The 12139-nt window shown below is 33.1% G+C and overlaps 1 protein-coding gene across 1 annotated transcript; it reads left to right on the forward strand.

The window, feature by feature from the left end:
* The first annotated feature begins 238 nt into the window (after positions 1 to 238).
* On the forward strand, positions 239 to 3023 carry LOC146995322 (uncharacterized). The gene has a single exon (XM_085823304.1). It carries the CDS (start codon positions 358 to 360, stop codon positions 1312 to 1314), a length of 957 nt encoding a protein of 318 aa, XP_085679430.1. The 5' UTR covers positions 239 to 357; the 3' UTR covers positions 1315 to 3023.
* The last annotated feature ends 9116 nt before the right edge of the window (positions 3024 to 12139 follow it).

The raw sequence follows: 12139 nt of genomic DNA on the forward strand, positions 1-12139 counted from the left end.
GTCTGAGCAAAATCACTTCAGCCATCTTGTTTACAGTCGCTGTTAAGAGTTTGCGGCAGGTCAGGAGTAGCCGCAAAATTCCTCTATGGTAGTGACGTATTTTCAGTAGGCGTGTCCGAAAAGCGTTGCACTTGAATTCGGTTTTGCAATGCAAGTGCGATTACCATGACAAGCGTTGCACTTGAATTCGCCCCTAACTCCCCTACTCCCCGATGAAAATAATAGAATCGCCTCTCTCATAGGCTGCCGTTTTGGGATGTAGACGCTAGTGGCTTTGTGCTGTAGGTATGCTTAAGAACGACCAGGGATCTTCGATTACTGTACTTTTCGTAGGAAGAGAATTTTCGGAAATAAGCAATGAAATGTACTGTGGTGCCACTGCTAAGAGATTTAGCTGCGCTCAGTTCAGCTATTATGTTATGGAATAAAAACGATTTTAAAGCCTTAGTTGCAAAATTCCATTTTCAATCCTCAGATGATACAGAAAAAGAGTTTCAAGCGCTGGAAGATGAAGCGGTAAGAAAGATACGTAAACTCTTACTACCTGAATCATTGGAAAAGAAAGTATTGAAGATTTTGAAATCAGTTTTCTGGGAAGTGTTGATATGGAAAGAAAATCATGCGAAAATTTTGTCTCATAGGTTAAAGAAAAGCGTATATAAGATTTGTTTGACATCAAAAGGAAGATTAGACCAAAAGAAAACAGCAGAAACACTAGTAAGAGATGGTAGTTTATATTATACAACACGCTATAAGCTAGCCTGTATTTATTGCTTAGAGAATGATATTTTTACATTATGGCACCAAATGCATAAAAGTCGCAGAAAATACTTTTATAGTAAAAGAGGGCCTGAAAATGTTAAACAACATGAATTAGTAGTATTTTGGACATATGCTATGTATGGGGAGGAAAATTGGCTTACTAAGGAGATGTTTGTTTCTTGGCATAGCATTTATCAGCGTATGTTTGTAAATGCTGCTTTAGAGGGTAATAAAGTGGCAACTGAATATTTTTTACGTAAACTAACGTCTCGAGAAAAAGGTACATCTTTGATATGCTGTGTGCAATGCATAGCATTGAGGCGTTGTTTTTTAGATTGGTTCAAGTGTACCAGTCTTTCTCATTGGTATAATAGTGAAGTTGTATACTTTCTGCTTTCAGAAATGAGCGATGAACAGCGAATAAAAACGTATACAATGTCATCGTATGGAATAGCAAGGTGTTTTTTGGATTTACCCTGGCAACGTTTTATTGAAGAACTGGATTTTCTGTGGGGTAATCTTCCTTTGACAGAGTATAATAGATTATTGTGAGTTATTATTCCTCTGACAGAATATGAGTACTTGGACTGGAACTACCAAAAGTGCTTGGGCGAGTTCTGGAAGCAAAGTCCAGATGTTTATAAAGAATATGTCATAAATATGGAAATAAATGACCAAGAGGAGTGTGAGAACATATTGTCATGCTTGCTTTATTTAGGTGACAGAGACAATATAAAATTGATTTTAAAGGATGCCACTATTAAAGAGAAAGAGAACTTTATCTTCAGTGATAAAGGAAAATGTATTTGTGAAGATTTGATCTACAGAGATAAAAGTGATTTGTTGAAATTCTTTGTTCAAGAATGTATATACTCAAGAGATGTTATGATCAGGTTCAAACAGGAACTTGAAAAACATGTTTTACGTCGTTCTGAAATGTTGAGGAGAAAAATTGATCTGCAGCAGAAATCTTTCAAAGTTTGAGATGATTGTGCAAGTGAGTATGGTGAATGGAAGCATGAAGAAGAAAATATTCATTCAGTTGCGAGATTTTATAGTTCTAGTGCATATAGAAATGTGCCTCTGAGGCCAATATGCCATCTGGGTCATTTCGATTTTTTTTGTGTAATCGCATACTTGAAGATCTCTCCTGCTGATTTTTTTTTCTCGCATTTGCTATAGTGATTTGATTCCAACATTATTTGTCCAACATTATTATTATTTAAATTTTGTTTGGTAATGTTATAATACATGAGTTATTTTTAGATGATGCCACTATAACACTTTCTAAAAATGAAAGTAAGTACAAATAATAAAAAATATATAAATGGAAACAATGCCATTAATTAATAACCTATTAAATTTTTAATTTCATTAAATGTAAATTACTTCCAATTTTACAAGTCATTTGGCAATATATGCTACAAATGCCATGCAGCACAGCCAAAAATTAGTCATCACTTTTATTAACGGATCTTTACTGTGCTTCGTGAGATAAAATGGAAGCATTTGCAGTATAGTTCTCCAAATTTCATTACTTTCATAATAATTGAATCATTATAACTTCATAAAATTAAAAAAATGTATTAGCTTTCATATTCAAACGTACGATTAAGATTACAGGAAGAGGAGTGATTAAAACAACAAATTTTTGTGTTACCATTTCAAAAGTAAGTAATTAAAAGTGGTAGATTGTACTCTTCATTTGATGTCATATTAATCCACTGAAGATGTTTGTAGATCTTTGTATAAAAGGTGAACTAAAATTTAATCTGTTAGCATTTACATGAAATTTGTTTTACCCTCATAAATAGTACATTACTAAGTAGTACATTACTACTTACATTATTAATTAATTTCTAACTGTTAACATCAATTATTAATTTTATTTTTATCCTGTTTAATTCTTTGAAATCCAAAGCCTTCGCTAAACACTGTATCCTTGAAATACCCTAACAGCCCGAAATACTTTTCCAGTTTCACAATAATTTCCTCTCTCCCTATCCATTAATGCAGAAATAGCTATGAAGATTTTGAATGACATATTTTCTACTTTCTAACAAAGATTCCATTAGCCTTTGACCCCATTCTTTATAAACCTATTCTGAAGGTCAGAGAAACAAGCGTCTCTGGCTTTATGATCACGATTGAGATTTTGTTTACTTCCATTATTTTTATACAAAGGAATAAATTGATTAAAAATAAATATAATCCTTTAAAGCACACTGTACAAAAAAAAAAAAAAAAAAAAAAAGAGAAAAGCTGTTAATTAAATATAAAATCATTTTGATTAAAAAATAGTTTTGGTTAATTGCAAAGTGTATAAAATTTAAATGCAGGACTTTTAAAGGACACAAAATAAATAATATGCTTGATTAAATCTAAAAACATCTTGGTGTTATATCTGTCATATGTTTATATGTGTTATATGTGTCATATTATGTATTATATGTTTTCATCTGTCATATTATGCTATATTGGCAGAGCATTTATCATCCATGTGAGGTTGTATAAGTTGCCATATCATGAGTAATAATAAAAATAATTCATGGAGCCCTGATACATAACCATTTCGTATAAGTGCTATTGTTAAAATTCAGTGAGTTCTGTAAATTATCACTACATTAAGTTACTGAGCAATATACGTAGTTCTTAATAATTTACACTCTTTTCCTATTTAGTGTATAATTCATATGATTTATAATTGATAATTTTTATAAACATTTTGAAATCGTTATTGTAATTAACAAAAGATTATGGATTTTAAATATTGTGGTATAGAATAACTGAGCATTGGACATATGTTTTAATAATTTATACCTTTTTTCATTTTTATCATGTCTAGTTAATGTAATTTATAATAAATAACTGTAATTATAATTTATAATTATAATTACAATTATTTATTATTATAATTTATAATTATAATTGATGATCATAAATTATAGTAATTTATAAATATAATTCATAATTTTTATAAGCACTTTAAAATCATTGTTGTATTAAGTAAAAAATGATGCATTTTAGTTATAGAAGAATTGGGAACTACTCTGATATGCGCCCTCAAGTCTTTTGGCGAGAAACTTCACGCTACCATATTACTATCTAAATTTTTTTGTCTACATTTCGAACTTTAAGCCTAAAATGTCTCCCAAAACACGGTTTTCGCACATGCAAAAACTACGTTTTGAACACACGATTTAAGCTAAAAATCCGAAACAAAAACAAAAAATTTAGATAGCAAAAACGTAAAGTTTCTAACCAAAAATATCTGACAAGAATCCATGTACACAGCGACATGTCTTAACTTAAAGAAACATCTACGAATGGTACACTGTAGGCAACGAACGAATCTACGAACTACGCACACCTCGCTTTAATAAATTAACATAACAACAATAAATTTCAAAGAATACCATGTACACAGTGTCCTGTTTCAACTTTAAAAAACATCTACGAATTGCACAATCTACACTAAAAACAAATCAAGAAAATAAACTAAAATAAATTTCAGACAATTCAAAAAACAACAATAAAAAAGGAAATTCATACAAAAAACAATGAATATAACATTCTACAAAATAAAAACAATAAAATAAAATGCACTTACCATAATGAAAGCTTCTTTTAAAAGCAGAAATATCTTTCCCCCTATCATCTCAGATACAGAGCATACGAAGTCCAAAATACCGTAATTTCGCACGTATAGTCCGTGGACTATCTGTGTTTAAAATGCGAATTTTTGAAGCTGCGGACTATCCACCAGTGCGGATAATACGCTGGTTGTTCACGGTTAAAATCCTTGAAATTTAAAAAACACGCTGTCGTGAACTGCCGATGATCAAATATAAAAAAAGCGCGAGATTCCAAGAAAACATTCGTATGTATTGTATCGATAGTAAACCATAGAGCATAGTGCAGAACGAATGAGTAGTAGCAAGTAGAGCTCCTAAAATCCAGGCTGGCGCATCAAGCGATGCCGGGATATGAGCCAAAGAAAGTCTTGTATGAACACTCACTTAGCACAACCAGAGTCTTGTATCCCAGTATCCTTCGCACTGCTTTAGCGCAACTGCTGGGAGGGGGAAAAGTAATTGATGCGTCAGCTCGGTTTTAAGAGCCATAGTAGCAAGTACCTGGAGTACAAAAAAAAAGCGCGATTCGTTTACTCGGTGGTTTGGCAACACCGAGTGAGTGGGGTCGAAGGTCACATTTCATTACCACTTATGACGAGTATAGCACGTTGCACAGTATTTTGTCTTTCATCTTCGATAACGTTGATAAAACATCGCCGGGAAAAAGATGGAAATAGCATAGTGCCGTTATTGGTTTAATCCTAGTATTCGGTGCACACGGGATTTGGCTACTTTATGATGAGCAGTAAAAACGGGACATATACGATGAGTAGTTAACGGGTCATTTAAAAAAATATATAGTTTAACATAGTATATACTACATATATAGTATATATACTATGTATATACACACATAGTATATATATAGACGTTCTTTGGATCATTTTTGGTGTTGGCGATAATTTTCAAAGTCGCGCCAAGGCTGCACCGTATACTAGGATTTTACCCCGTTATTTTGAAGTGGACGAGAAAGTGGTGAGAAATTGGCGCAAACAAAGGATGTGTTTAAAAAGCATGGGAATATTCCCGTATTAAAAAAACGTAATTTCGGACGTATAGTCCGCGGACTATCTGACGATTTTTGAAATTTTTTTTATATAAAATCTTGTGTGCGGACTATACGTGCGAAATTACGGTACATTCGTTAATAAAATTTCGCTAGTCACACAACGTCTGTGAAGAAAACTTCCACGATTTTGCTATATCACATGCCTTCCTACGATTCAAAATTTCGAAAGTAACAGTAAAAACTTCCTTTAACGTTAACTTGCTACACGAAAACCAAGATCCAAACATTAAACTCCGCTGACACCCACATACTTTATTAGCAACAATTTTACACAAGTCTATCAGAAACACCTTTTTTCGTCCGAGTTCTCATATCAGCTCCACATTTCGGACACGTCAAACTCCGTTTTAAAAGTCCCGACTCCCACAGAAATTCCAAAAATACACTACGATCCCCATAAATACATCCGTGAACAAAAGACTCGTTAACAACTCCAACATCGTACCTTTTCATACTAAATTTACTCTGCACACAATCTAAAATACGCGGCTGAAACCTTCCCACCACGTCTTTCATCGCAACATAAAGCCCATTTCAAAAACACACGCGACACAAACCAACTAGCAATTTAAACTTCTTCCACCAAAAGACTTTTCAACGTCGACATGGTTGCCATACAAAAAGCAATCGCGCTAAAAACCAGTGCAAAACACATATCGCCACATTTGGTGAAATTAGGGCGTTTATCAGATTCGTACCAAGAATTGTTTGGATGTTGTAACATTTGCTATAAAGTAATTATTTAGATGCTGATTAATAGTGATTTTTTTTAATGCTGTTTTTATTGCATTGAAACAAGCGGACGGTAGAAATAGAGAAACTGAGGTTATTATTCCATTTTAGTATTTTATATAAATTCTGCAACAGTTTTAGTTAGATTTATGCATATTGGAAAATGGTATTTCTGAAACAAGCAGATTTTAAATGTCGCCAAAAGCTTATGCAGTCATCACTTTAACAAGTAGCTACAGTCAAAAGTCGTTAATCCGGACTCGTCGGGACTTTGGCGATTCCGGATTTATAGATCATCAGTTTAAATCTCGTAAGATGGCATGCAGAAATTCTAAAATTAAAAATATGAAACTGTAATTTATGAAATAAAGAACAATTATGATCTAAAGGGTATCAAAATTTACAAAAAAAAAAAAAAAAAAAAAAAAAAAAAGCTTAATATTTATTTGTTTACTTTATTAAACATTTCTTTCAATGTAAGTTGTTTAAGTTGCTTCATTTTATGTGATAATACTTTCTCTTTAATTCTAAAAACAGACATAATTTCTTGTTCAGTTACAAAGTTCCGCTGTTCGAGTCCCGTTAATTGCTGTGCCGAGAATACCGACTAACTTGTCAATCAAAATTTTTTTGTTTTCACTAACCTCTCTGTCACATTCTTCATGTCTTTATCCATTTTTTGCAGCAATTCCACTTTTTGTTTGTTGGACATCGAAACATACTTTCGTTTTGTAGATCCTTTGGAAGTTCCAGCATCGGAAATTCTATTTGACATAATCGAAAGTTTAAGTTTACTTTTATAAAATTGCTCTTACAGTCTGCAAAAAATAATAACCGGGATCCAGTTCGAAGATTAAGGAACAACGCAATCATTAACTGAAATAGATAATTTTAGCTTACACCGTCCGTTATACATTAAATGCGCAGGCGAAAACGTATTCTGCACACGCATATGCGCAGTAGTCAAGGTCTTACACGCACGCGTAAAACGCCTGTGCGCATGTGCCAAAAAGGCGCATGCGCAGAAAGTTTTTAGCTTTGAGGTCCGGATTATAGATCATTCCGGATTATGGGTGTCCGTATTAACGACTTTTGACTGTATTTGGAAAATTTATAGCTTTCAACTTATTTATTCTGCCATCTAATGACCATAAATCATCTATTTTAAGAATTAATCACATTGTTAATGAAATTAAAAGATAGTAATTAATTTTAAAAGGAAGAAGATATCCAAGTAGATAAATTATGCAACGATTATAGTCAGAAACTGATATTTGTTTTCTGTAATGGCCTTTGTGAGAAAAAATGGATTGGCGCAATTTGGGCCTAAGAAAATATGATTTGTTTCCAAATGTTATAAGCTTGCAAATAAAAGAAACTGACTATGTTAAACAAGAATTCATTCAATATTTACATGACATTATTTTTTTTACGCTGATACAAATATATAAATTGAAATTATGTACACAAAGAAAAACATAATTAAATTTTAAATTAATATGAAAAAGTTATAAGTTCAAGAAGAGGCAATAACGTCATTGAAACGAACTGGAAGTTTTACTTGTCTTCCACATTGTGTTAATTTTTTAGGTTGTTCTAGTTGCTGACTTGGCACTGATGTTTGCTTACTTGGCATAGATGTTTGCTTACTTGGCACAGATGTATGATCACTCTTTGAAGTTGGAGACAAAAGTTCATTAGGTTGTAACACATAAGCTGGTTTTAACCTATCCACAGAGAATGTTTATTTTTAATTGATAGAAGATAATATTTCGGGGTTCTTTGCAGTACCAAAAAGAGTCCTTCATATTGGGGCTCCAAAGGTTTTTTTACTCTGTCAACCCGCAGAAACACATGCGAGCATGTGTACAAATCTTTTGTTTACATTTGGATTTGGATTGATAGGGCTTTAAGAGGGCCATATGATTTCAAAGATTGCTTACAAAATGATCATTAGATATTGGCATGTTTGATTCTTCAAAGAATTCGCCAGGTAATTTAATAGTTTTGCCATAAACCATTTCAGCTATTGTATACTTACAGTCCTCATGTAGAGCAGCTTGCAAACCCATAAGAACTGTTGGTAATGTTTCTGTCCAATGAAGAGAATTATGACATCTAATAGCTGTTTTTAAAGTACGGTGTAGACGCTCAATTTTCCCATTACTCTGAGGATGCTAAGAAGTTGTATGATTTACTTTTACTCCACATAGCGAAGCCAAATTTCGAAACAGTTCCAAAATGAATGGAGTTCCTCCGTCAGTAATAACACAAGAAGGTACATCAAATCGTGTTATCCAATGTTCATAAAAGGCTTTTGCTATATTTTCTGCTGTGATATTTGATAACGGTACCACTTCCATCCAAGAGGTAAACCGATCAATACACGTCAAACAATAAGTGTATCCATTAGAAGGTGAATAAGGCCCAATTAAATCAATGTGCACAACACTAAATCTTTCGTCTGGTGCTTGATATTGAGAATATTCTGATTTTGTATGTTTAGTTACTTTATTTTTCTGACAATTGATACAAGTTTGAGCCCATTGTTTAACATCTTTTTTTATATCCGGCCAAATGAATCTTTTAGTAATCTCTTTTACAGTACTTCGGATTCCAGGGTGAGCTACACCATAAATTGCATTAAATATTTTCATCTGAAAAGTTTTAGGTATGAATGGTTTGATATTAGAAGTAGAGGTATCGCAATATAAGAGTTTTCCTGATGGTAATTGGTGCTGTTTAATAGGCAATGATTTGGAATGTAATTTCAACTGTTGCAGTTCATCATCATTAATTTCTTCATCTGCTATCAGGTCAAAATCAACAACAGGTGAATCGATGTCCTCAATTCTAGATAGGCTGTCTGCAAACACATTGTTTTGACCACTTATATGGCGTAGGTTAGTAGAGAATTGTGAGATATATTGTAACTGTCCGAGTTGTCTGGGAGATGCTTTGTTATGATTCTGCTTAAAAGCAAACGTTAAGGGCTTATGATCCGTATAAATAGTAAAATCGCGGCCTTCAAGTAAATGTTTAAAGGATAAATATATACCCAAAAGCTCGCAATCATAAGCGCTATAATTTTTCTGCGCATCATTAAGCTTTTTTGAAAAAAAAATGCAATAGGTTTTCCATCCATTTGGTTCTTTTTGTTGAATAACTGACCCAATAGCCAAATCGGATGCATCTGTGAGAAGTGCCAGAGGGTAATCCGAATTGGGGTATGCCATCAACGCTACTTGAGCAATATCTTGTTTACATTTTTCAAAACTTTCTGGTTTCATTGGTCCATAGTATTTTACGTCGATCTTTTTTTGTAGATCCTTTCAAAAGTTCATGAAGAGGAGCTTGAGTTTCTGCGGCATTTTTAATGTAATTATGATAGAAATTGATCTGTCCTAAGAAAGAACGAAGTTGGTGTATAGTTTCTGGCAACGGATATTCTGTGATAGCTTTAATTTTTTGAGGTAGAGGTTTTGAACCTTCAGCAGATATTTGATAGCCCAAAAAGTCTTATTACAGGTACTCCCAAAACTGATTTGCTAATATTAATTCGGAGACCCTATTTATCTAAACGCTGGAAAACTGTTTTAAGATGTAAACGATGTTCTTCCTCACAAGAAGAGGCAATCAACACATCATCCAAATATGGAAACACAAAATCTAGGCCATAAAAAACTTCATTCAAGAACCTCTGAAAGGTCGCGGGGGCATTTTTGAGACCAAAACTCATGACATTGAATTGGTAAAGACCAAAAGGTGTGATGATGGCAGTTTTTTCTTTATCTTCATCTGCTACTGGAATGTGAAAATACGTTTTAAAGAGATCAATTTTAGAAAATATAGTTTTATGAGTTAAAATATGTTGAAAATCTTAAATTCGAGGAATGGGATAACGATCAGATACAGTTAAATCATTCAGTCTCCCGTAATCCCCACATGGGCGGAAAGAACCGTCTTTCTTTGTCACTATGTGTAGGGGACTTGCCCATTCTGAACTGGACGGACTAATGATGTAATTGTCCAGCATATATTTGAATTCCCTTTTAGCTATTTCCAACCGTTTAGAGTCTAATGGTCTTGCTTTACAATTTACAGGTTGTCCTTTAGTTATAATATGATGTTTCACATTATGCTTTACAGTAGAAATAAGAAAATTTGGTTTTGTTATACTAGGATACATAGCAAATAAATCAGAATACTTACATAAGCTGCCTGTTGTATTTACAGTTTCATTAATAGAGATGGGTGCGATATCACCATAAACTGCAAGGTTCATCACACCATCAATTAGCCTTTTATGCTTTATATCAATCAATAAATTGAACTTATTTAAAAAATCTGCACCTAATATGGGTTTACTAATTTTTGCTACAATAAATGGGAATTGAAATTCTCAGCGTAAACCAAGATCAAGAATTAAAACTTCTGTACCAAAAGTATCGATTTCTGTATTATTTGCAGCATATAATTTATAGTCACTAATAAATTTGTGTTTAGAAGTACGAGGAATAAGGCTTACCTCTGCTCCACTGTCAACCAGAAAATGTAAACCTGTTTTTTTGTTCGTGATAAATAAGCGGAATTTACGGCAATTTTCTTTATTTACAGCAGCAGAGTCTGCCGCTAATTCTACTGCTGATTTTCGTTTTCCGGGGAGTTGTTTTTCCATGCACAGGGGGGTTTGCATCTATCAGGAAAACACTTTTCTCGAAAACGAAAGTGGAAATAACAGTACTTGCCATTAGGGTTATAACGGCTCCGAGACTTACTTCGATTATTAGATGATCGACTGCCATTTCTTGAGTGAGAACGAGAATTTCTTGTGACAGTTAGTTTTTCAAATTTATTATCCAAAGCTGCAATTTGTTGTGGTAATTCAGCTATAGCATCTGTTCCTGGAGAAACAATACTGCTGGCACAGTATAGTTCTTGTTTGGGTTGCATTTCGATGATACGATCCGCCATCAGAGCTAGTTTTTCGATATCTTCATCACTAACAATTAAAATATTGCGCACAATATCTGGCATTTTCTGCAGAAATAGTGTTTTAAGAACTTTATCCGAAATGCCATCCGTAGCAAGATTTCACATTTTTTGTAAAAGTTGACTAGGTTTACTGTCTCCCAAGTCTATGCCTGTTAGCAGTCTCTGTAAACATTTATTTTCACTTTCTTTAAAAGTGTTCAAGAGATGTTCTTTAGCAGCAGTATATTTGGTTTTGCTATTGTCACTTATAATATCCCATAAACTTTCAACAAATTTTGCTTCCAATTGCGAAACTAAGTAGTTGAATTTAGTTTCCTCGGCAGTTATTCCACAAATAGAAAACTGTGCTTCTACTTGATAAAACCATATCTCTGGGTTTTCAGCCCAAAAGGGGGGTATTTTAACACTTACCTGTGCTATTTCTTCTTTAATCTTTAATCGGGGATTCTTCGCTTTCTGACATCTTTATCAATAATTCCGAGGTCACCAAGTATGTGGTTGCTTGCTAAGTTCTTTTTATAATAATTTAAATAGCAAAAATCAAAAAGCAAGAATCAATATTTTCCATATATAACATCTTTATTATTCTTTGCAGCCCTCACTAACTCTTTACTGATTTCAGACATGACAACCTTAGAAAACTAAACTGAAACTAAAGGTGAAGTGAAAGTAGTAGTTATTATCTAGTAGAAGTAGTTGAAGTTATTATGACCAATAATAATTGTTGCCTACAAATATATACATATAGAAAGAATTTAGTATGTTTTTGTATTTATTATAGTATTTAATAGTGTAGTAATTTATTACAGTACTTATTTTAGAAATGTAAAAAAAATAACATGCCAGAAAATTGATTTTTTACAAACTCTTACTGGTGGCCACAGTTCAGCAACTGTTGAATTCAATTGCTTTTGCTGAAATTTCCAACAGTTTTGAAATTGAGGTG

The sequence above is a fragment of the Stegodyphus dumicola genome, chromosome 9 (genome assembly GCF_044657685.1).
Source record: "Stegodyphus dumicola isolate Sdum_Otavi_A_Nest chromosome 9, ASM4465768v1".
In the NCBI taxonomy this organism is placed as follows: domain Eukaryota; kingdom Metazoa; phylum Arthropoda; class Arachnida; order Araneae; family Eresidae; genus Stegodyphus; species Stegodyphus dumicola.